Source organism: Artibeus jamaicensis, unplaced genomic scaffold (genome assembly GCF_021234435.1).
Source record: "Artibeus jamaicensis isolate MK-2021 breed Jamaican fruit bat unplaced genomic scaffold, CSHL_Jam_final contig_3152, whole genome shotgun sequence".
Lineage (NCBI taxonomy): Eukaryota > Metazoa > Chordata > Mammalia > Chiroptera > Phyllostomidae > Artibeus > Artibeus jamaicensis.
Window position 1 is genome coordinate 809,171 of NW_026521729.1, and position 26,629 is coordinate 835,799.

At 49.2% G+C, this 26,629-nt stretch overlaps 1 protein-coding gene across 1 annotated transcript; it reads left to right on the forward strand.

Annotated features, from left to right (window-relative positions):
* Positions 1-8,645: 8,645 nt before the first annotated feature.
* Positions 8,646-24,879, forward strand: GOT2 (glutamic-oxaloacetic transaminase 2). Its single transcript, XM_037141444.2, has 10 exons — positions 8,646-8,834; positions 13,274-13,430; positions 14,643-14,771; positions 16,653-16,712; positions 17,256-17,417; positions 17,643-17,747; positions 18,985-19,135; positions 19,605-19,770; positions 23,000-23,150; positions 23,705-24,879. Exons 1-10 carry the CDS (start codon positions 8,746-8,748, stop codon positions 23,825-23,827), a joined length of 1,293 nt encoding a protein of 430 aa, XP_036997339.2. The 5' UTR covers positions 8,646-8,745; the 3' UTR covers positions 23,828-24,879.
* Positions 24,880-26,629: the final 1,750 nt, after the last annotated feature.

Here is a 26,629-nt window from a genome sequence, read left to right on the forward strand (position 1 = left end):
TCCCTGCACTGGCTGGCCCGCCCCCAGGCTGGGCTGTCTGTTCAGAAGGCTCCCCCTCAAGCACCACTGGGGGCCTGTGGAGCCCAGAAGCCTTTGAGGGGCCCCTCTGCACCCCTCTGGTGTCTGGCTTCCGCCTGAGCCTCTCCCTGAAACCACTAGGCCAGCTTTTAACCACCCTGCAGCCTCTCCCATGTCCTGGGCCTACTGGAAATAATAAAGCTTTTTGCAGCAAAAAAAAAAAAAAAAAATTTAGTCATTTGGGTTTTTTCCTTTTACAAATAAGATCTAACTGAATTAAACAAACAATTGTGCCAAATGCTAAATAAATGTTTTCCTACCACAGACAAGTCATAATTAAATGGAATAAAATGTGGAATTCTAGTCCACAGGAATTCTCACAGGTGGTGTATAAAATGCAGTTTTCTGTCATCACAATAGCACCTCAAACGCCTCCTCCCCATGTCCACAAACATCCGGACCTACAGAAAAGTTTTATTATTAGAGTTATTTGAACCAAGTTTTTGAGAACATGCCCAGAAGCAAGAGCTCAACAGACTGAGGAAATGCTCCGGAGAATGGCAGTTTCACGATCCCTTTGCTGCATTTAGAATCAAAGAAAAACCTAAGGAAAGTTACAGGAAATCCATTGGTGACAGATTGAGGAGGCAGAAGAAAGCAAAGTGGGGAAATCTCTGGCTATAAAGTAAATCAGAGACGCATACTTCTTTGACATGGGTGGGTACAGGGTAGTTAATAATTAACATCCACAGCACGTGGAGACAGTAGGCAGGGAACAAGGTCACTACGAGGGGTTCTGTGGTCTCCTGCTCTGGTGGCAGTGATGGTGCTTCTGAGAAGTCTAGGAAAGAAAACTACTCTAGCATTTCAAAGACGCATTATCCTAGATGCAGAAGAACAACGGCCAGAGCTCACTCACGGTTAAAGACTGACCTTTGCTAGGGAAGCTATGGGACTGGAACGTGACCTGCCCAGGTAGGAACTTGTGATCGCACCGCCCTGTGGGGTTACTTTGCGGTCCCTGGGCTCATGGGGCCTGCCATTCGGCCCCTGGAAAGCTTGTCTGGTCTGTAACATGTCACCCTTTTTGTTCACAACCGTGAAAGGTGTTTTAAGTTATACAAAAGCTGCCCCACTTGATCTCAAAAGTGTTCATATATAAAATAAAATAAATGGTGCATTCTTAGTTTGTGGTGAGATGTTATGTAACTCCGACCTAGAAGTCTTTTGTACATGCACTGCTGACCACGGGGCCATTATCATCATAAATAAAAGAATAAAGTCCTAAGCAAGGAAAATGATCGTCACCCTCTACACGGCCTCGGTCACCTTAGTCACCTCTCCTAATGGTGCTAAGTTCGTCAGGACATTTTATGAAGGGTTTTGTTAGCCTGAAGAATGAGTTGTGATGCCAGGTTATCATTACGTTTAAGAGGAGTTTTGTTCATCAGAGAACAGGGATCAGGGTGGCCAGGGGCTCCGGGCTGAACGTCCCCCCCCCCCATCCTCTGCTGCTTCACCCGCCATGGGGAACAAGGGCACCTGTATGGTCACTTATTTATTTTCAACTTCACAGAAACTTTACAAAATGCCAAGCCACTTAGGGTCACATACCCTAACCCCTATTAAACCTTCCCCTTCTGTGCACTTTTTAAAAATAGGTATAATTTTGATTCCTTTGCACCAGGTGGCTATGGCTGTGTTGGCTGGTGTCATTTTTTTTCTTTGACAATCTAAGGGAAAAGAGGTCAGTATCCCTGAACAACTAGGGTGGGACCGCATGTTTTAAAAATTCTTGTGGCACACCGGTTGAAAATTGCCACCATAGGGAATTGCCTGAGGGACGAGAGGGCGCTGGGTGGAGGGGGGCAAAGGGGGAGGAAATCAGAACAACTGCCATAGCACAATCGATAGAGTTTAAAAAATAAAATTAAAAAGCAAGAGAAAATCGCCACCATAGACCCAAAAATCTAGAAAACTGCATTTTACGTATCTCTTCTAGAAATGTATAAAGCATATAGCAGAAACTCTGAGACGCTCTACAAGAAGAAACTGGCTTTATTTGAATTAATCCCAAGTTTCCAAGTCACTTGACCACAGGCCCTTTTCCATCCTCCCGAAGACCGTGTTCCAGGAAATGCGGGGCTAGGCGAGGAGTCATTTCAGCACTACGATCTTTTTTCTCTCCTCCATCATCACTGTTTTCCGACTGTTGCCGGGAAGCCTTTTTTATATTTAGTAAACTAACTCCATTTTTTTCTCACCCCGATGGGAAGAAAAACTTGAACCCGTAAGCCTTTGTCTGTCTTCTAAGCAGCTAAACCCGGTAAAAGTGATGGTCTGGAATCTGGAAAACTTGGATTCTACTTCTGCCTGTACCATAGAGTCTCTCCTGATTTAGAAGCGAGTTGTCTTCCTTATCAAACCCCGCATTTTTCCATCTGGACAGTGAGGGCGTTTGAGCGAGGTGGCATCCAGGTCTTCATGCAGTTTGAGGCTGTTGTTTTGTTCTGAATCCGTGGCATCTGCAGGCAGCTTCTGATCCAGCAACCCCAAGATCTGCCAGCACAGCCTCCGCAGCAGCCCTGGGGTCCCGTGTGGTGTGAGCAGCCTCTCCAGTCTCCAACAGGCAATAGCTGGAGAGGGAAACAGCTTGGGCCCATCTGAGTGTTTTTTGGGAGGCTGTGCCGCATCCCTCATGCTCAGTGCCCACACAGATGTCACCCTTATTCTTAGGGAAATGCTCTCTCTCATTTTGGGGACAGCCTGTGTCCAGTAAACCAATGGCTTGAACTGCTGAGGTCTTGATATTTTTTTCCTTTTTTTAATAACTCAAAAAATCAACAATAATCCTCACTTAAGTTATGTGAAGGGGTTTACTTCAACCCACAACTGCAATGAGAGCTGCCCCTGGGCCTGGAACTGGGACCAGATCAAGCAGAAGTTTGAAGTTCAAGTTTGTTCTTACTTTTGTGGTGCTGTCAGGCCCTGGGCATGATTCAAGCATAACCTATGAATGTGTACACCAGCTTCCATTTCTCCAAGCCGTGAGCAGGAAGAGCTCAAATCCTCTTAACCACTGAGCACAGGGAATCTCTCCCCAGGACAGCTTCCAACCTTGGCTTTGAGGTCGCTGACTGTACCCCTCCCCCTGCCCTCAATATGGCCAGTTGAGTGAGGCCTGGGGCTTGTCCAAATCCCCTCGGTCACCCACTCAGGGCTGCACACTTGCAGGGTGAGGAATACTGAGTTTGTGGTTGGCTCTGACTCTTCTGAACTGTGACCTTGAGCCAGTCACGTGACCTTTCAGGGCCTCAGATACTCTCTTCCTCTGTGCCCTGCGGCTGATAACCCTGCCCTGAAAATTGCAACACACAGTGGGTGGGACCTCTCTGGCCCCTCCCCACCCGGTGCTGTAATACCTGGGAGCTCTTTGACTTTGACTCTCTGTACCTCGTTCTCTGGTGTCCCCAGCTTTAACAAGGGCTGCGCCTTCATCCTGGTAACAGCCTTTCTCCCACTGCTCCTTCTAGACTCCAGTGAAGGGTTTTCTCCCCCAGGTGCTTTTGCTTGACATCCCAGGCTGGATGTCTCCGTGCTGTACTCCTCTGTCAGTAGTACCTACATTTATGTTTTTCACTGCACTTAGTGGCCCTGAAATCACTGCTCCCACCTTCAGGAGGCTCCCAGGCTTGCAGCAGGTGCACCATGTTCTTTTATAATTTCCCTTTTCCGCAATGGCCCCTGAGGGTGGCTAACGCTACTCTAGATGCTTAAAGGCTAACTGTTGTGGGAGACGGCACAGGGGGAGCAGGAGGCCCAAAGGCAATAAAGAGACACCAGGGGTGTGCGCCATGGAGGAGGCAGACACTGAAAGGCAGCCTCACGCGTCATGCAAAGGGGATTGCACTCTATCCTGCAGGCACCAGGGAGCCTCTGCAGGGTTTTAAGCAAGAGGAAGACATGACTGGCCATGTGTTTTAGAAGAATCCCGCTGGCTGTTCTATGTGGAATGTCCTGGAAGGGCAAGATTAGAGTCAAACAGTCCAGTGAGGGGCTTTTGGTGTGGCCACGTGGATGGAGAGAGGCAGGTGGCTTCTACTTCCTGTGGTAATGAGCTAGCTCTGCCCCTCCCTGGCTCTGAACTTGGGCCACCAACTTCACCGTATCATTGTTAGAATGAATGAAGGAACAAGTGCTTGGGTAGTAGTGCTTGACATGTGTGCTGGACACAAGCTGGGACCTGTGGGAGGTGCGGGAGGGCTAATCAAGGATGACTCTGGGATTTCCTGTTTAAGGAAATGGGAAGAGAGTCAGAAATGACTCAACAATGGACACGTAAGGTCTTGAGGTGGTTGGGAGGAGGACCTACTTGGGATTGGTGCATGAACATGTCCAGGCCCTCACATCTCAGCCCCGGCCGGCTCTGAATCCTGGTCCTCACCCCCACGGGCAGGGCAGGGTGGTTCCAGCATGGGTGGCCAGAAGGGGTGGAACCGATTGGAAAAAACAACAGTCCAACTAATTGAAAGGCGAGGCCCAATCAGAGGTGCTCTGTGTCACCTTCCCGTCTGGGGGCCTGAGTTCACACATGCGTGAATGAGGGAGACGCCTGTGCCAGGCAGGGCTTGGTCTCCCGGACGCTGAGAGATGGGAGGTGCAGACGGCAATGTTGAAACACCTCCTCTCCCTTCGAGGTCCCACTCACAATGCGACCTGCTCCATATCACCTCTCCCGGCTCCCAGCCAGAAGCAACCCCTCTCCGCTCTGGGGCTCCTGGAACCCCCACACTCCGAGCATTTGCAGGGCTGTGCCTGGCCTCTGCCCGCCCCACAGCCCCTGGAACGGGCCAGGGCACACAGGTGCTCACTGCCTCTGCCTCACAGCCAGGTGTGCTGCTCTGAGCCCCTCCCTGCAGGCGGACAGCACAAGCCCAGGGCCAGTCCAGAATGTGGGGCTCTGCAGTCACAGTCCCGGCTGACAGAAACTGCAGTCCTTCTGGTGAAAAGTCCAAACACGAGTCAGAAGACAGGACTCAAGACACCCAGGGGCTGTAAGCAGAGAGCCACAGATGGACACCATTAACAAAGTATTTTTAATCTTTTATTAAAATCCTTATACTTACCGGGTGGAGGTAGGCGGGTATTGTTTTCCAGAGTAGTTTCACATACACAAACAAGTACCTGGAGACACTCTATGAGCTGGGGGGAGGGGGGGCGTTTCCAGAGAGTCTGCCAGTCAGAATCTGTATGTTCTGTGGGGGCTTGGGAGATACCCTCCCACTCTGAGGAGGGGTAGAGTCACCAGATAGTGTCCCCTCTTGCCTCCTAGGGAGAGGCTGACTGTGGTGGGGCAGGATCTGCCTCCAGGCTCCCCCAAGCTCTACTTCTAAGGCTGTGCATTTCCCTGGGGCAGGCTGGGTGTGGAGAGCAAGGGCGGTGGGGCTGCAAAAGGCCCCGGTCAGTCCAGGGAAGGGACTACGTCTTTACATGAGAGTGGCCCTCTCAGCCAGCCCCATCTCCTCCCCACCCAGGCCACTGCAGCAGCCCAGCACCCCCACCCTGGCTCAGCGAGACTCCTCTGTCCTCTTCAGAAACAGGAGCTCGCAGGGCTTCTCATCAGATGGGTTTGGAGGCTGGCCTACATCCACTCCCCAGCACTCCCACACACTAGGATCCATGTGCAAACAGGCACGTACATGGACATCTGCACAAAGACACACACCACTCGCTGACTTCCATGTATGCACACAAATGCAACACTCAGCAAGGTCATGCTCAAGCACAATCACTCCAAGTGCGCATGCATGTACTCCAGAGACAAAATGCAGGGGGTTAGCAGGGACAAGGGAGAGCTTTGCCTGGAAGGGCAAAGGCCACGCCTTTTCCTACCTTCCTCCTCCACCTGTGAAATACTATATGTCATGCAAAGTTCAGATCAAATGTCATCTCCCCCATGAAGGCCTCCCTGATTTCCCAACCAGAGCACCGAGTCTTCCCTCCTGTGCCGTCCCCTGGCTTGCTCTCCTCCATCTGATCTTTGCCGCATTCTGCCTCCTCCCATTACAGGTTCCTTAAAAGATAGCTGGTGTGTATCCTCTGTACTTCATTTCTCGCCCCTTCCTTTAGACTCTTGCTAGAAGGAAGACGTGGTGGCTGAAGTTGCAGCTACCATCTTGGACCAAGGGGTACGGACCACACCTTAGAGAGGGCAGAGTCACAGGCTAGAAGGACGTGGGTCCCTGAGCATCTGTGGGCTGGAAATGCCATGCCAGCCCTGGATTGCCTATCTCCAGATTTTATATGAGAGAAATCAATCCTGTTTTGGTTAAGACAATTATTTTGGGTCTCTGTTCCTTGCAGGCAACCCCAATTTTAACTGGGACCCTGAGAATTATTTCTGGCTCCTTTTCTACTTCTCCCTGCACCTAATCACCAGACCCTGTGGACTCTACCTCCTTGATATGTCAATGTCAAAGCTCCAGACCTGTGACCTTTTCTCCATCACTGCTACTTCTACCTGACCTCCAACCTTCAGAATTTCCTCCTGCATTACCGAGTCAGACTTCTTTCTATCATCTCCCCACCTCTCAGGCTTGTCCTTTCCATCTTTCAGACCAGCTACTCAAATTAGCTTTCTCATGGGAAAAGTTAAATATATACATTACAGAGATCAATATGACAGATGCCCACACCCAGAATGGTGACAAAAAGTGTTACTATTATCTGAACTTTTTTATGAAGCAAATTTGAACAATTGTGGGGTCCCCTCCACCAGGGCGAACACCCTCCTGTGCCCTGCAGATCCCATACTGAATGAACTGTATCCCTGGTACATATTTTCAAACGCTGACACCCTTTATGAGTGAATGTATGGTATAGTTCATGTATTTTAAATTTTTATCTAAATCATGCCATATTATACCTGTACTTCTTCTGCAACTTGCTTTTTTTTTTTTTCATGTTTTTGGGGTCTGCCCACGTTGACACCTATGAACTGAGTTCCTCCGTGCCATAGCTCTGTAATCCTCCAACATGTGACGTAACAGCCCATCTATCTGCTTCCCTGATGGGCAGTTAGGCTATCCCTATGTTTTGCTTTTATAAACAATGTTTCACTGACATCCTTATACATGTGTGAAGTCTCTAGGGTCTATTCCTGGAAGTATAATTGCTACATCTTAAAGACAGTGAATGTTATGGATGGAAATACATTTCCCCAAAAAGGTATGTTGAAGTTCTAACCCCAGGTACCTATGAATGTGACTTATTTGCAAGGAGGGTCTTTGCAGATATAATCAAGTTTAGGTGAAGCCATTAATGTGGGCCCTAATCCAATGTGACTGGTGTTCTTATAAAGAAGAAAAAGAGCCCTGGCTGGTGTAACTCAGTGGGTTGAGCACCGGCTGCAAACCAAAGGATTACCAGTTAGATTCCCAATCAAGACACATGCCTGGGTTTCGGGCCAGGTCCCCAGGAGGGGGCAGGGGAGAGGCAACCACCCACTGATATTTTTCTCCCTCTCTTTCTCCTTGCTTTCTCCTCTCTCCAAAAGTAAATAAAATCTTTTTGAAGAAAAAGAGACACACAGGGAGAGAATGGCATACAAGATGGAGTCAGAGATGGGAGTGATGTGTCAACACGCGAAAGAACTGAGAAGGATTGCTGGCAATTGCCAGACGCCAGAGGCAGGCCTGGAGCAGAGTTTGTCTGAGAGACTCCGGAAGGAACAAACCCCACAGACACCTTGACTTTGGACTTCTAGACTCTAGAACTGTGATAGAAGAAAATTTTGTTATTTTAAACCATCTAGTTCGCAGTAGTGTATAGGAACTGTGTATGGCAGCTGCAGGGAACGTGAAACGGAAAGTCGTGGCCCGTGGGGGGCATAGGATCCATAACATTCCATCCATAACATTCACTGTCACAGCGAGAGCAGGTGATCTGAGATGGTAAAGTAGAAGGGCGCGGGCAGTGCGATGCCACAGAGCATATAGTCGATCAACACGGAACACGGCTCTATTTGGGTCTTAGTGTCCGAGAAATAGCCGTTGCTTAGGGTGGATTGGTTTGAATTATTCAGCTCGTAGAATCTCAAATTCATTCGTTTTGTCCTTTAAAAGTGATTAATTCCCTTCCACGCACAACCGCAATGATCTGACAAACGCAGATTTGTCATTAGTAGCCACGAGTTATTTTGTGCTTTCTAAACCAGGCCATTTGTAGAGGTGATCAGCTAATCTTTCTTAATCCTCCCAAGTGCCCCCACGAGGCAGGAACGTTATCCTCGGCAAGAGAGAAAAGGGAGCATTCAGTAAAGTGAGGAGATGTGCACTTGGGAGAACATCCGGCTGAAGATCTAGGGTGGGACACCTTGTTACTGGCTCCAGGAAGTTAGGCAAATTACTTCACCTGCACCAGCCTACATTTCCCGATCTTTCAAAATGACATACTAGCCCTTACCACTTCCGTGCGGCGGGTGGTGATTAAGCAGTGTCATCCCCCTTTTCCGAGACCACTTGGACCCGGCGGGGCCGCCTCGCGGGCTGGCGGACCCGCTCGCTCCCGCCGCCAGGGTCCGCTGTGACGCGGCGCGGGCCCGGCTGCTCTAGCCTCACCCGGGGAAGTCACTGCCCTTACCTTCAGCAGGAGCGCGCGCCGAGGAGTCTGCGCCCGCCCGCCCTCCGCTCTGTCTCGCAGCCGCCCACTGCCCGCTTGCCGCCCACCATGGCCCTGCTGCACTCTAGCCGCGTCCTGTCCGGGATCGCCGCTGCCTTCCACCCAGGCGTCGCGGCCGTGGCTTCTGCCAGAGCCAGGTAAGCAGGGAAGACGGAGCCGGGAAGACGGGCCTGCCCCCGGAGCTACCGAATCCGCCAACACACACACCCACGCTCGCACACCCGCACACACTTTATCGGATTGAGCGGCCGCGCCACACAATGACCCTCGGGGTCATACATCCCTCTCCTCCCCTGCCCCCCAGACCGCGGGAGAGCGTGCCAACGCGTTCCCCCCAGGTTAGGAAGTATGGCCCTCTACGGCACCCGACTCCCACTCAAGGTGGGGGTCACGGGGCACAGATTCCGCGCGGGGGTGGGGGATTGGGGACACGCGGAGAGCCCGCGGCTGCGGCGCCAGCCAGACCTTGCTCCCATTGGCTGCAGGGCCGGGACCGACTCGCTCTGGTTGGCCGCGGCACCTGGGACCCGGCGTAGGGGTGGGCACGCGTGTGCCCTTGACAGGCTACGGGGGCGGGGGAAGGGGGGGTCGGCTGCGGGGCTCACCTGTCGTGGCCTCCCCTGGGACCCGAGCGGGCTTGGCTGGCCTACGGCTGACGGCCATTAGTGTGCCCGGTAGAGAGAAGCGCACGGAAGGAAGGTACCCGGGACTCTGGCATTCTGCCCCGGCCATCCTCCCTGCATCCGGTGACCTTGGCGCAAGGCATCCTCCGGTCCGTGTTACCGCCTAAGTCACCCGGACTTCCCCCCTCCCAACTCTGCCGTTTGACCTTTGGGTGCAGAAGAGTCAAAGTGTAGCGCACCTGATTTTTAAGCCTTTAGGAGATCTGCCTGTAGGAAAGTGGCCGTTCTTCCTCTCCATCTCTCTCTACTCTTCATTTAGTGAATATTTCATCACCCGAGTTTCACAGAGCCAGACACTGGACCAGATGCTGGTGATAGACACGGCCTTGAACAAGCCTGAGAAAGGAGTCACTCAGACCGTTACTAATACTTTTTTTAAACAGTGTGTAAGCGCTGGCAAAGGAAAAAGTATGGTGCCTTAATTGCTTTGTAGTGGAGACCTGAGCCAGGCAATTTAATTCAGTCAAGAAGCAGGCTGGGGCCCTGGCTGGTGTGGCTCAGTGGATTGAGTGCAGGCCTGAGAACCAAAAAGTCGCTGGTTAATTCCCAGTCAGAGCACCTGCCTGGGTTGCAGGCCAGGTCCCCAGTTGGGGGCATGTGAGAGGCAACCACACGTTGATGTTTCTCTCCCTCTCTTTCTCTCTCCCTCCCCCTCTCTCTAAAAATAAATAAATAAATAAAATTTTTTGAAAAGTGGATTGGGGACTGTGTCCTTAAATGCTACCTAATCAGGAACCGAGTCTCCAAACCTCCACAATCAGATATTAACTAAAAGGAGCAAAGCCTTTACTTATTTTCCTTGTCTTGGCTTTTCGTTTGAATGTTTGCATGATGGCTTGAAGCCTGCAGAACAGTTTGTCCTTTATAACAGCCCCACATCCTTGGCAGTAGTTTTTCCCAGACCATCACACTTTCTTAGCTCTTTGATGTGGTTTCTTCTTGGCTCACTGTCATGGTGTGCTCTTTAAGTCAGCCTACCTACTGGGCCAGAGTTGGGGAGGGGTTATTACCATTTATTCAGTGAACTCGGAGAACAGAAAGGGGTGCTTAAAATCACGGGCACGAGAAAGTGAGTTTCACAGTTGTAGTAACAACAGTAAAGTGATCTCTTACAGATTTGGCTGGATGGTCTACAGCTCCACTTACTTGGTGAAAATATCCATGGCAGTGACCTTTTAGTCATGCTTTCAGTTTGGGAGCCTGACTTATTTTTCCTTTCCGTCTTTTCCCTGTTAGAATGTAAATTCCATGAAAGCAGAGACCCACCTACTTCATTCATTGTTATATCTCAGCAGTTAGAACAGTGCCATTTTAACATTGTATCTTACATCATAATCTAAACACATAAGGAAACTGCAGTTGCAATGTGTGTGCAAAAAGTAGTCTTAGGCTTGGCTGAGTAACTCCATCGGTTACAGTGTGGTCACAATAAGCCAAGGTTGTGGGTTCCATCCCCAGTCAGGGCACTACAAGAGTCAACCAATGAATGCACAAGTAAGTGGAACAACAAACTGATGTTCCTTTCTCTCTCTCTCTTTTCCTTCCTCTCTCTACAATCAATAATTTTAAAAATAGATGAAGGAACTCTTACCTGTAAAAAAAAATAGTCTTAAAATATTTGAGCACCTGCAGTTGAGGTGCTATTCGGGTTGAAATAATACATGATAAGGTGATGGATCCAGGTGCTACCTCTGTCTATAGTTATTAGCTGTGCAGAAAACAAGGCGGTAAGAACCTTCACTCCCACCATGTAGAAGTGATGTTACCTAAAAAAGCCAGGTGTGAAAAGTGGAAACATTTAAAATAACTAATTAAAGTTTCTTTTTTTTTTTTTTAATTTATTCTAATAGAGTAAAACCCTGGCAGTTGGTATTCTGACAAACTGAGGGTTTATACTTGGGTCATTTGAATGGAAATCTCTTAAGCTCACGTGATTGTCGTTCTTTTTTTTTTTCTTCTTCTTTTTTAAGATTTTATTTATCTATTTTTAGAGAGAGGGAGAAAAAATCAATGTGGAGTTGCCTCTCACGTGCCCCTTCCTGGGAACCTGGCCCACAACCCAGGCATGTGCCCCTAACTGGGAATTGAACCAGTAACCCTTTGGTTCACAGGCTGGTGCTCAATCCACTGAGCCACCAGCCAGGGCTCTAGTACTATGTCTTTAAAAACATCCGTGTTCTTACATTGTAACACTGTCTTCGCCCTTTTAAGGAATGGAATAATTAAGGGCATGCCCTAACCCGAACGAGATTACTGACATAGGACCAATCAAACTGCATATCCCTGCTCCTACATTTAAATTTTTGAGATTCCGTATTTTCACAATGCTTTTAGAATTCTTCTTTTTAAATTTTAACATTTTTTATTGTTCAAGTAGTTTTCAGAATTCTTCTTGAAAGACAGTACTCTCAGGGGTGGCTGGGGTGGTAGGGAGTGGGGGGGCGGAGACAACTGTAACTGAACAACAATAACAACAAAATGTGGGAAAAAAGAAAAAATACTACTCTCCATTGTATCTCTGCCAGAAGACTCAAGGCTGTTTCTGAGAGAGTTTCTCTGCCAGATAAACTTTTAAAAGAACATGACAAGTGTTTTTCCCACCATTTAACAAGGATGCCTTCTGTCACGTGGTTAGGGGCAGTGGCTCTGTCCTCATCGATTGACGACCTCAGAGACAAAGCCCTCTTTTTAAAAATGAAAATTGCTTACTAGAAGCTTTCTGTCCCATGTCCTTGACATTCGAAGTGTTCCTTTTACTCATCAGCTAAAGACAGTGATGGAAGTAGGCAGGCGGCTACGTGTTTTCAGGGTCCGGACTGTGGGTAGGAAATAACGAAATCTTTCTTCAGGCCCAGTTACCAAGTTGCTTCCAGGTATCTGTTTCTCACTGTCGCTGAGATACTAGAACAACCAGGAAGCCCAAAACAATGAAAAAAAAATAGGGATTACGAGTTCTGGCAGTAGAACTATGGAGCAGGAAGAGTGATCCTATCTCCCGAGACTCTAGAAGAAACTAAGCAGTAATAATTGAAAAGCAGGAAAGACCTGTGTTTGATCATAAAGCCTTATGGCTGTGTGCTCCTTGAATTCTCTGGGCACGGCCTCAGCAGGCTTCAGACTAGCAGCACAGTGGTTTTGCATTAGAGTTGTAGCGTGATCATTTGCAGAAATACCAGCTAACACCGAATACTCTCTCTGTGACAGGCTCTGTTCTGTTTCATAGTTAATAACCCCTTTTATTCTTAAAACCGCCCCCATCTTACAGACCGGCTCTAAAAATACAAGTGTATTCATGTCATTCCCCCTATCTGATCACCAGCACCCACCCCCCACCCCCCAAAAAGTAACGATTCTACATATTTTCAGTACATCGAAGATGGGACCAAGGGAACTATTTTTAACAAGCTCTCCAAATGATGTCCTTAGCAGGTTTGGGGCCAGGATAAAAACCCAAGCCCTTTGGCAGGGATGGGGGGTGGGGCGGGAAGTGTGGCATTATCCTCTTACACGGCCCTCGCTGACATCTCTAGTGTCATCTGGTACCACTCTCAGCTTCTCACTGCCCGGTTACTTGACATACTCTTTGCCTGGGAACTCGGGTCCGCTTTGGACTGCTTCGAAAGCCTACGTGTGCATCCCGCCCTCCCCAAGGGTGTTCCAGCAGGTGCCCCCTTCTGCTTCTCAGAGGATTTGTACAGAAATTGTCGTTCCTCTCCACCCTTCTGGGAGGTGCTTTGAAATCTTACACATTTGAGTTATGGAGCCTGTTGCTTTGTCATGTCATAGTAAACATGCAACGGTTTGTTGTGATGGATTTGTGGCAGATCGGAGACGTTTCTAGCCGTGGAAATTCTGCTCCTGCAACTGATGTCTTCTTGTATTTCCTGTTTCAGCTCCTGGTGGGCCCATGTGGAGATGGGCCCCCCAGATCCCATCCTGGGGGTCACAGAAGCCTACAAAAGAGACACCAACAGCAAAAAGATGAACCTGGGCGTTGGCGCCTACCGGGACGACAGTGGAAAGCCTTACGTGCTCCCTAGCATCCGGAAGGTGAGCTTGCCATCCTCCTCCTGCCCGGTGGGGAGAGGTGAACTGGAGGGGTCCCAGAGAGCAGCAGAAAGGCTGCTGGGCCGGGAACCAGGAGACCTCGGGTCAGGCTCTGGGCTGGTCTCCTTGGCTATAAAAGTGAGTGTGGTTGGAACTACGTGGTCTTGTCCAAGATTGAACTTCTGTGATGGCCTGTAAAAGAGGCATAATGTCACGTTTAATTCTGAGGATGCGCGAAAGGACCAAGAATTTCAACACTGTCCCTTGGTGGCAGGAATAGGCCTTCATGGGTGAGGGTGACTCTTGTTATTTTCCATTTCTCTCATTTTGATTGCCTTAAGAAAGCCCACCTTTCTACATGGACATACTCTGTCCTTTCTTCCTATCACACAATAGAATCATGTTCTTTATTTTTGTTGCATATTTTTCAGTAGTCTTTCTATTGGTTGTCATAACTATAATTTAACTAATCCCCTAAGAACAATTTTTTTCAAAGAAAGTATGTCTTCCCGTGCATCTGGACCAGGTTCACACGAGGGGCACAGTGAAACGTGATGAACCGCCAATGCGCTGCTTGGCCACTTCCCAGGTGGGGCCGTGCCGTGTGTGTCTGCCGTTCCTCCCCGCTGCAGAGCTGGGCGCCGCTAAGCCACTGCAGTAACAGAGCATGGGCTGAATGGACCAGGAAAAGGGGAGATTGCAGAGTGTAGGAGGGCCCATGAGGTGTCATCTCTACAAGCCTCTGAGTAGCAAAAAGGACTCGAGAAACAGGGTTTGCTTCTGGTCTCAAGAAACCAGTTTGAAGTGTTCGGCAAGAGTGAGCTGCCATTGTAAGTGGGAGCACCGCCCACACTCCTGTACATTCGCCCACCAGCTCTTCAGCTCGGTCACTCGAGGTAAAGAAGCAGTTGCTCCCCTGCTCGACAGATGAGGAAACTGAGACTCAGGATCAACACACTGCCAGTTAAGGGACAGCCAAGCCTGTGACTTCAAGCAAAGGAAGACACACATCTGTTACAGTTAATTTAATACTTTGACGTTCTGAGACTGGCAGATGCCTTGAAATGCTTTTCCCTCTTGTGTATTTAGATTGGCATTTATTATCTTGTATCTAAGTGTTGTTCTTGAACCTTCTTGTTCTTGTGCATTCCCAGAATGCCGTTTTACATTCAGTAGTAAACAAGAGACACTGTATTCGTGTTTCCTCTTGTCTAGGCAGAGGCCCAGATTGCTGCAAAAAATCTGGACAAAGAATACCTGCCCATCGGGGGACTGGCCGAGTTTTGCAAGGCATCCGCGGAATTAGCTCTGGGCGAGAACAGCGAAGTGGTGAAAAGTGGCCGGGTAAGCCGAGCAGACTCTGGTATCCGACAGGGTCTGTTGTTAAACTCAATCATTTAAATGAATAAGAGATAACTTAAACAATTTAAAACAAAAAAAAGATACACAGCACTTTGTGTGCGGTGATTGTTTTGAAGTGGCCACACATCTGCTAATATCTCTTCTTTAGATAGTAAATTGGTACTAATTACATAAAAGATTTCCTACAACCCTAAGTCCAGACATATGGTAGTAATCTGATAGATTCGATACTGCTTTTCTGTTAGTCTTTATGTGCCGATGTCCCCTTTACCTTAAATAAGCTGTAGAAACTCCAGACTATGCGTAATTTTAGGCCCGCCCTCATGTCCTAGGCTTCCAGCTTAGATGGAGGAAGCTGGCAGGAAATGAGCCCCAGGGAGGTGTTTGCGTCTGGGAACAGCCGGGCTCCTTTCTGCTGCTCCTTCCCAGCCAGTCTGCACCTGGGGAGAGAACAGCCATGCTCCCTCCCGGCTGCCTCCCTCCTCTGTCAGAGGTCCGGAGAGCATCTCTGCAGCCATGAGCATCCCTTAGTTGTCTCCTCCTTCCAACTCCCAGGGAGGGGGGCCTTCTTCTTGTGGGAGAGGGACGGCCCTAAAGCTCACCGGACATAAGCGTTTTGCACACAGATTCCTTCCTGTGTGCGCCTTGCAGGGTATATGCAGACCCGCCCTGTGGTAGAAGGCTAGCACCACGCAGGTGATGCAGCCAGGCCACCAAATAGCTGGCGGACACAGGGCTCCTGATGTGTGTTATAGTTTACTTTCTTTTGAAACAAATGTTAATGAACACATTTGTAGGTTTGTTGATTTTTTTCTTCTGTGTAAGGGGGGGGGACTCACAAAGTAGCAAAACTAAGCCAACGTTTCTCCCCTCCCCACCTCCCCAAGACCAGAATAAATACATTTTATTTACCAGGCTGACCTAAGTCCAGGGTTTAGTTCATTGACTCGGAAAAGCGTACAGCCTTGACCCCATGGTGATGCCGTAATGGTCCTAGTAATGGTCCTAAATCGTGGACAGAGTGTGGTTTGCTTAATCTCTGCACGGTCAGCCACCTGTTCACCCCTCAGGAACACTGCGCTTTTCTGTAATTTTTGCTTAGTCTGTGCACATCTAGTCATTGGTCACCTAAATGTGAGGCTGGCCTGTCTTAAACTAACACAGCTTGTCTTTTATAAATTGCCTTTGGGAATCACTACTATTATCAGATCTACGACCAGGTGTTTATTTCTGTCATGCCAGCATTAGCACAGACAGACTTTGCTTATTAGAGTTGGTTAGTTGGGTTCCTACCATTTAACCCAGTGTCTCCCAGTCCAGAAGATAGGTTTATGTTTTGTAGAGGCTTGTTTTTTTTTTATGGTGCCTTTAAAAAACAAACAAACAAACTCCCTGTACCCAGAAGATGAATGTTTCAGGTGAGAACTCGTAAAAGGAGCCTCTTCTCTTAGACAGCCTTTGATATGTAGTAACGTTTTTCTGATGGACTTAACTGGCTTGCTTTTCAAGGAGCTTGGATGTTCAGAGAGTCGTTCGATTTTGCATAATTCCACAACAGTACGGGATGTACTGGCTGTTCTTTTTCCCCTGCACAAACCACTCCTTTTTCACTGGGGAGGTGGGGGGAATTAGCCGTAAGGAATTCCCTTCTGCAGCAGCAGAGGCGTCGGAAACTGAAGAGACGCCTCTTTTGGCAGCCAGTGAGGACGGTCGAGTCAGCCCGTCACGGAGCAGATGGGGAAATGAAAGAGTGCTGTTCTCTCGTTTCTGAATACCCATTTGGAGCGTGGTCGCCAGCCTCTCTCTTACCTGCTCTGCTAAGAGGGTGCTGCGCCCCACTGACCGAGGGTGTCTCTCCTGCAGTATGTCACCGTGCAGACCATTTCTGGAACCGGGGCCTTAAGGATCGGAGCCAGTTTTCTGGTGAGTCTGAAGTTCCTCCAGCGGAGAGCTGTAACACAGTCCGTGAGTCGAGGATGGTTGCCTGGTGCGTGTGCGTGCTGAGCCAGAAGTAGTTTTCCTCCTTCCACAAAGTGGGGAGGCGTCCCATTCCCTGATACATGGACTCGGGGGGGCTAAAAATGAAAGCACTTGGTAAAAACTAGAAGAACTCACAAAGGAGAGGTCATTGTAATTAATGAAGGTAATGTTATATAATAAGTACAGTTTATTGAGCACACACCGTTACTGGGAACTTTTGCATTGTAACACGTTTTATCTTTATGAAAGCGGTTCCGTTACCACCATTTATAGATGAAGAAAGCAAGGCGCAGCTCGGTCCTCGGCCACACAGCTGTGTGACGGTCAGAGCTGGGGTCCTGGCCCCAGTCACCTCGCTGCTTAGTTCTCTCTCAGTCAGAGACAGAAGCTGAGTTTCAGGACAGAAAAATGTCTTTTCAGTAAAATATGTCAACTTTGGCCCCTTCTTTCATCATGTCTTTCTTTCCCTTTCATCCCATATCTTAGCAAAGATTTTTCAAGTTCAGCCGAGATGTCTTTCTGCCGAAACCGACCTGGGGGAATCACACGCCCATCTTCAGGGACGCAGGCATGCAGTTACAGAGCTACCGGTACTATGACCCCAAGACGTGCGGCTTTGACTTCAAAGGCGCCATGGAGGACATTTCAGTAAGTGGGCTTCTGGGCAGGAGGGAGGAGGGGACCAGGGACACGCCCCCTTGTGGAGAATGGACATCCCCCAGCCGCATCTCAGTCCCTGACACAAAACACTGGGGATGAGCTAACTCGCAGACCGCAGCTGGTTTTCCCTACTTGTCAAGTAATAGTGACCCTGTGGCCTTTCAGGTCAGTTTTCTCCTTATAAAGCAATCTGTTGGTTGTTTGTCTTTTTAGAAAATACCACAGCAGAGTGTTATTCTTCTCCATGCCTGCGCCCACAATCCCACGGGAGTGGACCCTCGCCCGGAGCAGTGGAAGGAGATAGCTTCGGTGGTGAAGGTGAGGGGTGCAGACTGACTGGTGACCTGGCATCTTAATCGTGACAGCGAATTGCCTTAAGCCCACACGAAGAGTTTTTGCAACTTATTAATACTCAGGAAAGCACTCCCCATTTGTGTGGGTGGCACTTCTGTGATGAAGGACACGTGAGCAGGGTGAAAATGATCTCTGTCCCTCAGCCTGGGTCAGGGGTGTTCTAGCAACATGTGTCATTGGCTGGCCTGTATGGTCGGCACCCACAGACCCCAGATGTCTGCGGCAGTGGGTGCGTTTGTCCTGGTCACTGGTTACTTGTTCCTCCTTTACACACTTTTTCGCGTCCCCTCTGATCCTTGCCACCTCCCTGAGCATCACCATGATCATTCACGGGGTCAGCTGGCAGAGAAGGCACGAGTCAGAATTCTAGGAGGGGAGACATTTCTGAGTCCCCATTCCCACTGCTTTTGGTTTCCCTCCCTTCACATTTTGTCCAACCTCAGCTGCAGACAAAACGAGACGGAGAAACAACATTCAGGGGACACTTCCAGGGTGAGCTGGCTCTCAAGTGGCCGTCGCAGGAGCCCTGAGTGGAAGACTCAGCCAGAGAAGTGGCCCTGAGTGGAAGACTAGCCCCAGAGAAGGAGTGGGGCACAGGAGGGTCGTTATTACTGTGACACAGGAGTGGTGCAGGGCCTGTGTTAACTAGACCCACGTAACTGCCCAGGCCACTGCACCACCACGGGCCTGAGGAGAGCTCCCTGCGTGACCCAGGAGCTTTCCGGAAGGTTGAGGTTAAGATTCTCCTCTTAATGTCTTCTTGTTTTCAATCCTCACCTGAGAAAATGCTTATTAATTTTAGAGAGAGGGGAAGGGAGGGAGAGAAACCTCGGTGCGAGAGAGAAACACCAGTCAGTCACCTCCTGCACACACACTGAATGGGAACCAGACCCTCAATCCAGGCACGTGCCCTGGCCGAGAGTTGAACCCATGATCTTTTGGCTGACAGGACAGCTCTCCAACCAACTGAGCCATGTCGGAATGTCTTCTTGAGGGACCATACCAGCCAGAGTTAAAAAAAAAAGGAAATATGTTAGTATCTCAACTCTTGGGAGGCTTCAGCATGACCAGACTGCCCTCTGCGGAGAAAACTGTGGACTCGGTTTGCGTGAAGCAGGCCCGGTCCCAGTAAGCACAGGCGGCCATCGGGGCATCTTGGGGGGGGCTGCCTGAAGCGTCGATCTTCTCCTTTCCTCCCCAGAAAAACAACCTCTACGCGTTCTTCGACATGGCCTACCAAGGCTTTGCCAGTGGTGACGGCGACAAGGATGCCTGGGCTGTCCGCCACTTCATCGAACAGGGCATCAACGTGTGCCTCTGCCAGTCCTATGCCAAGAACATGGGCTTATACGGTAAAGTAAAGGGCCCGGTGCAGTGCGTATTCTGATGAGGTCGAGGGGGTGCTGGGAGGGGGCGCCACGCAGGTGCGTGTGCGCAGGAGTTCGGGTGCGTGCGTGCGTGTGTTTCTGTGTCCGTCTTTACCCAGAGAGGAAAGACAGGTAGAATGGACCGGACCAATCTTTAGCTTCTTTAGTGTCCCTGAATCCCTCCCGCAGAAAAAGCTGATTACTGCTTCTCTAAACAAGTGACCGCTTTATATGAGCCAAAAAGATGGATACAATAAGAAAAAAGACCTCCAAACACTCTTGAGTACTCAGACTCTCTGTTGTGCCCAGATTATCCGTCCCTGTTGTCAAAAACTTTATAACCAAGAGTTATCTTTGTGGTGTTTCTGGTGGAGACAGCTGATGGGCAACAAATCTAACAGTTTGCTGTAGCACGGTAGACAGAACTAGAAGACGGGCCGTTCTGCCTTTTCAGGGGAGCGCGTGGGAGCCTTCAGTGTGATCTGCAAAGATGCTGATGAAGCCAAGAGGGTGGAGTCGCAGCTGAAGATCCTGATTCGTCCCATGTATTCCAACCCTCCCATCAATGGGGCCCGGATCGCATCCACCATTCTGACGAGCCCCGATCTGCGGAAACAATGGTAAAGTCCCGGCGCCCGCCCCCCACCCCCCGGCCTTCCACCTTCCCCAAGCAGGGAGAGAGGAGAGAACATTTTGTGAGCCCTTTCAAATCAGTCCATCGGTCTTTCCCGATAAGACACATAGTTCAGAGACGGTAGTTTTTTTAATTCCATCGTTTCCAGGTTAAATGAAACCTGCCTTCTCCTAAGTTTTAAGTTTTCATTGAAGCACCTTATGTAGGAACACTGTCTTTAGAACATCATATTTTCTGTTTTTATTTTAATAATAGTTAGCATTGCATTGGTATTTCTGCATCTTTTGGTTTTTACTTCAGTGCCATCTGAATCTCTTGACACCTGAGTGCTACGTTAGTGTCACTCGGTCCTTTTAACCACAAGCCATGTATCGCGTGTTTTACATGGTGATCCGGAGCGCACAGTGCATGCGTGCATGGCTGAAACACGCCTAGAACGCAATGCTAGGCGTGTGCTGTATGCCAGTGCTTTCTGAATACCAGTCGCATCCAACTGCTTGAATGTGGTGCCTGCTGGCAGGTCATGGTCACTTTTAAAAACATCGCTCGGGGGGCCGGGGGCGGTGCACTGTTCTGCAGGTCGAATCTGGTCTGCGCCATTTTTCTGACTAATGTTTCCGTGGCACCTAGCCACGTTTATGTCCCGGTGAATTAATTGTATATGGCTGCTTCTGGGCTGTGACAGCCAAGCTCGGCGGTTGAGGAGGAGAACGTGCGGCCCACAAAGCCTGACATGTTTGTAATTGGGGCCCTTGAAAAAATGTGCCAGCCCCTGTGCTCCATAATGTGGAGTTAATAAAAAGCCACGCCGCCTGTGGGTGTGGGGTGTTATGCAGGAACTCATCCTGGGTAGCTGGTCGGCTAAGGGGGTGGGTCTCTGAGCCTCCTGGGTAGGAAAGCTGAGTCTGCAGTCTGCTGTCTGCAGGAAGCTTCACCTGCGGCTCACGTGGCCATCACGTGACAGTGCTTTTTCTACCTGAAAATAATCCTGTGAGCATCGAAGTAAACAGTCAGAGGCTCATTCAAGATAGCTCTTTTCTGTACAGTACCCCTAGGCTAGGCTGACCAAAAAATCAAGTACTGTACTTTTAATTTTTTTTTTAAGATTTTATTTATTTTTAGAGAGAGGAGAAGAGGAGAGAAATATCAATGTGTGGTTGCCTCTCACACGCCCCCTACTGGGGACCTGGCCCACTATCCAGGCATGTGCCCTGACTGGGAATCCAACTGGCTACCCTTCGGTTCACAGCCCACACTCAGTCCACTGAGCTACACCAGCCAGGGCTGTGTTTTTAAATTACAGCATTTTCCCCCTTATAAAATGAATGTGAAATACATTACAGAAAGTTTGGGAGAGGGGAAAGTCAACCACCGCTCCAGTCACTGTAACTCAGGTCTCTTTTTCTTGCCTATTATCATCCGCAGCTGTAACGTGCCATGTACCACACTGCTGTATATGTATGTGCAGGGTTGGTTTCGTTTTTGTCACTTAGAATTGTGCTAAGCTTTCTTTCTTTTTTGCTTCATAGTTTAAGTTGTTTTGTTTTGTTTTTTGTTTTGTTTTGTTTTGTCTTGTTTTGTTAGTATTTCCATATTCCCAGACAGTCATCAAGCTTCTGTTTTCTTAATGTGTGTATTTGAGTACGCATTCGAAGTCTGTGGTGTGCAAAGGTAACGAGGGTGCTGTGCTAGGTGACTAAGAGGTCCCTCCCCACAGGGGGTTGTAACCTAGTGAGAAAGACCCACGTAGGCACTGACATGAGACGGAATGGAATATGCGCCGACTCAAGGAAGAGCCACAGAGTCCAGTGGGGAGCTAGGGAGGCCGTCACAAAGACGGCAGCGTCTGAGCTGTGCTTTTTTGGGGAGAGGTCTTTTCTCCCCAACGGAAATGAAGGAGAAAAGAAAAACTGGACACAGCAATGTGCAGTAAGGAAAGGCATGGCCATGCAGCAGGCAGGGTGTGCCCGAGTCCTGGGTGGTTTCTGTGGCAAAGACAGTGAGAGGAGGGTGCAGAAGGCAGCAAAGCCAGGGGCTGGGGGGAGGAGATGGCGAAGTGCCCTGGTTGGTGCTGTGAGAAGCCAGAACCTCATGACAGGAGCCAGGAGGGGGTTTGCTGGGGTCGGCCCGGGCGAGCTGTGGTCATACATGCAGCGCCTTTAGGACCCAGGCCTCAAAGGGAATGCAGAGCTGGTGGGTGGGACTGCAGGAAATTTAAACTCAAATGTCGTTCCTGGGGACCAGGGGCTCCAGCTCAGCCAGTAATCACACTGCTGGTGCCGTCTGTTAAGACCACAAAGCCCCATTTTTATGTACAAGTACCCAGTTTTAAAGGTTTAACTGCATCAGATGAAACATGATGAAGACTCTAATTTGACCTTCAATTAGCCATTTGTAACCTCTGTCCTAACTGTGCATGACGTCATCGTAGAGAGATGGTTTGGAAAGTGGACATGTCAGAACAGGGCGGCTGCCTGTAACCGTTTTTACCATCCTCTAGTTGGTGAGGGCCGACAGGAATTGCTCGTAGAACCATAGGAACTGCATGGAAAGGGTGGATTCTGAAGAAGGGAAAGATGTTTCCAGAATCAAGCCAGCCATGTCCAGTCAAAGGGCTGCCCTCTCCAGACCCCCAGAGAAAATCAGCCCTCCCTCCTCTGGGCTGTCCCAGCGCAGCGCTGTCCCAGGGGTTCTTGCTTTCTCCTGCCCTGTCCTGAGGTTGCTGGTTGACGGGTGTGCGTCCAGCCTCCACTGCAGCTCCCGCAGGCAAAGGCCACGTCTCAGCCCTCCCTCTCATCAGCACCGGCGCAGAGCTCGGCACACCGTAGGTCCCCCACGCCTCATCTCCATGGTGCGTGCAGGAATGTTGGTTCCATGCATGGCAACAAGAAGCCATAGTTTCCTGTTGGATTCATAGCTTCTGTTCCCCACATAAAAAGGTGCAGAGCCTTAGCCCTCCCAGGGATTTAGTGTGATTCATTCATTCATTCATTTTAGTAACTGAAGTCATGTTAACTAGTCTAGTTGCCTAATCAAAATAGTGTTCTGGTATGAAGCAAAACACTATCAAGTAGTTTTCTTCCTGGCCCGGCACTTCACTCGGGGACACACTGGGGCCCACGGGGGCCATACCTCAGGGAGGTAAAAATGCATTGGTCTGTGGCCTGTCAGTCGGGGCGTGGTCAGAACTGAGCTACATCCCGGGCTCTTTACAGGCTGCAGGAAGTGAAAGGCATGGCCGACCGCATCATCGGCATGCGGACTCAGCTGGTCTCCAACCTCAAGAAGGAGGGCTCCTCCCACAACTGGCAGCACATCACCGACCAGATCGGCATGTTCTGTTTCACAGGACTAAAGCCCGAACAGGTGAGCGGACCCGATGAATCAGCCCTTGCAGACCCGAATCCCCGCTAGGGCACCTGCCGAGTCAGGATTTCCCTAAAAACAGTCCTTCTGGAGGCCTTCTAGGTGGTGGAAGTATGGAGCACCCATTCTGTTTTACCCTTTGTTAGCCCGTTGCCCATCTGTGTTACAAACTTCCAAAGAGCAGAGTTTGTTTTGACCGATTCTGTGGCCGCTGCTGCTCCCTGCAGAGACGGCCGTTAGTAAAAGAAACAGCCCATCTACAGCCGGATCCTGGATCTGTTTTTGCTACAAATGCTGAGTCTTAGATTTTTTTTTTTTTTACCTGTTTCCCCCTCAGAATTCATCATCACCCTACTCTTCATCACCCTACTCTTAAAACAGCTTTTTTTCTTCTTTCCCTCTTTAAGTTTGCATGCCAAATTCTGGGAATGGGATTCAAGTGAGAAGATAGAGCCTCTGTTATTTTACAGTCTTAGCATGGGGCTGTCGTGCCACGTCAGGCTGGGGACCCCCCCCCGGGAGTGGGGCGCACCCAAGCACTCTTCTCTCTGCAGGTGGAGCGGCTGACCAAGGAGTTCTCCATCTACATGACGAAGGACGGCCGCATCTCGGTGGCAGGGGTCACCTCGGGCAACGTGGGCTACCTTGCCCATGCCATTCACCAGGTCACCAAGTAATTTCCCTGACAAGAGGAAACAGAGACGACCTTCCCGGCAACCTCTGCTGTTGGGAGATTCCCACAGAGGAAGAGGGAGGGTGGATGGTGGTGAGCGGATCATTTCTTTCAACCACGGTACTGAAAACTCAGTGCTTGAATGCGTTTCTCAGAAAAGAACATGTAGGGAAATGGGCAGAGGCATCTGTGGCTGGTGCCTGGGACTTTGTGGCTCTAAACCAAACTCTCCCCGATCTTTATACCTCCAGCTTTTCCGAGAGAGTTTACATGTACAAGAAAGTTGTAGCCAAAAAAACCATCAATCAGACCATTGCAACATTTCCGAAGCTTTAACTGAAGCAACATATGGTATTGATTCAGCATGAAAATGCCACTTACTGGAGGCTTTATGAGAAGAACTAGTCCAAACAATAGTGGCTCCGTGTTTGTCTTCCCGGGACAGAGCAGCCTGACCAACACACCACGTCACAGAAATCACATGTTGTCAAAACCCGTGAGTCGGCTGCCACTGCAGCAGGAAAATTAAAAGATGCTGTTTCCTGTCTTATTTAAGGAAAAAAAAGGAAGAAGGCTCTCCTTGTAGGTACTCACAGGCACTTGAATGTTCCCCTCTCTGATCACTGCTGGTCTTCTTCGTAGGCACAGGGTCTTTCATCCTGTTCTGTTGCTTGATTGACCACCAGGCCCATCCTGTAGCTCTGGCTCATTTGAAGAATGAAGACCGTAATTTACTGCTCACCCCATCCCCTCACCTTGCTCAACAAAGAACAGCAGAGGATGGTAAACAGACCATTTCAGCATCCTCTTCAGTGATCGTCTGCTGCCGGATGTCACCTCTGCCCAGTCGGACCTCACACCTCTGTCGTTGCTGTCGTGAGCCGGGCCAGGCAGGTGGAACCAGCGGAGGACATTCAGGGCTTTGGTTCTGACCTCCGCGTGCTTCCAGCTGGGCTCCGGCTGCACCCCTGGGGAAGATAACCACCATCTGCTCCGATCGTGTAGACTTACTGCAGGCTGGTTTCTCTTGTTACAATAAAGTTACCGTAGACCCAACCTCCGTCTGCTCTGCTGTCCTCTTTCTGTAATGGGAGGAGAGGGTAGGAGTGGATATATCTCCCAGAAATCCAAGGTCATATCCAGCTGACCATAAACCTGCAGATGTGTTTAGCCGTTCCAAACATAAGCCGAAGCCACGTATTTTGCCATCGTCTCACCACTCGGCTTGTCCAATCCACAGATGCTGGAAATGTGGACCCTGGACGGGCAAGTGGAGTGCCTGGAAGGCTCTTGTGGACGTGGGCGGGGGAGCCAGGGAGCTGTGGGGGAGGCAGCAGGGAATACGGACAGTGAATATAAAGTTATAGCAGTCACGCAACCTGCACATGAGGTGATCCCATGTGACCAACCCTCGTCCTCAGTGATGAGTAACAGGCAAATGACAAGCACCGTGAGGATAAAGTCTAGGATTTCAGGTCTTATTTTTCAAATAAAACAAATCCCGATTTTTATAGGAGGTCTATTAATACTTCAAAGTTGACGACTAATTCTGGTTTTTTAATTTACAAGTAAGGTGCAAACAGGTTGCCAGTCTGTGACTTTTACCATGAAGTCATAAGCTCTATCAGCAGACATCTAGCAATGGCACCTGCGTGGCATCAAAGTTGTTCAGTCCCCTTCTGCTTTCTGCTAGGAGCCATTCACAAAAGAACAAGCATTGACCAAACAGCCAGCGAAGCAAGAGTCAGGCCAAGAGCATATCCATGGTGTTTGGGTGGTTGGAGGTGGCAGCAGCCTCAACTTGCTCTCTTCCCCTTGCTCCTGCTCATCCCCCAGAAGGCACGGTGCAAAGCAGGCTTGCTCCTGACCCTGACCATTCTGTGTCCCTGTTGAGAATAGATACACCAAGATGGTAGATGGATAAGTGAGTGAGTTTATCTGGAATGGCCTATGGCTAGACATCTTTGGAAAAGTATTTTAAGAGGGAAAACAAGAAACGTTCAGCTGCTCCGTAAAGGAACTGACCACCTAGGTTCGGAGAAACTGCTTTAAGTTTCCCTGTCTGGAACCAAATAGCAAGTTGGCTGCCAAGACCGCGAGGCAAGGAACATGACCACCCTGCTGACCTCGTTATTTTTAAACACACGCGTGGCCAGCTCTCAGTGGACTAAGTCCCTTTCCTCACCAAACAGTGTCATGTGGCGTGTGTTTTTCTCAGCAGTTCAAGCTGTTGACCTTCAACCCTTTCCCAGTTTTCTAGTCCAGGTCGAAGACATTAATGTTCATCCACATGATGGAAGAGGTAGTTTGCCTGCTCAGAAAGAATAGGCATGCCTTTCTTTGTGTTATTGTAATTTAAGGTAGAAAAGTTCCCAAATCAATTTTTTTTTTAATACTGGTTCCCTGGCCTTACCTCTGGACATTCTGACTCAGTATGTCTGAGATAAGACTTGGGAGTCTTTTATTTTTTTTAGCACTAAAAAGTTCTGGGCAGTTCAGATAACAGCTGACCCATTGACTGGCTATTGGGTACTATTAGACTGCATTGCTTCAGGCTTGTATCTGTCTAAATGACCGAAGTCCAGCCTGCTCAACCAGCTTGAGAGGTTTTTATTTACTTTTTTCTTTATGCACAGTGAAATTTTTTTCATAAGAATTGTGGATTTATATCTAATAAATGAAAGTAACTTTTTTACAATGATAATCTTATAAAAATCTTGAGAAGTACTGGCTGGGTAGTTCAGTTGCTTAGACTGCCATCCCAATACACCAAGGTTGCGGGTTGAATCCCTGGTCAGGGCATATA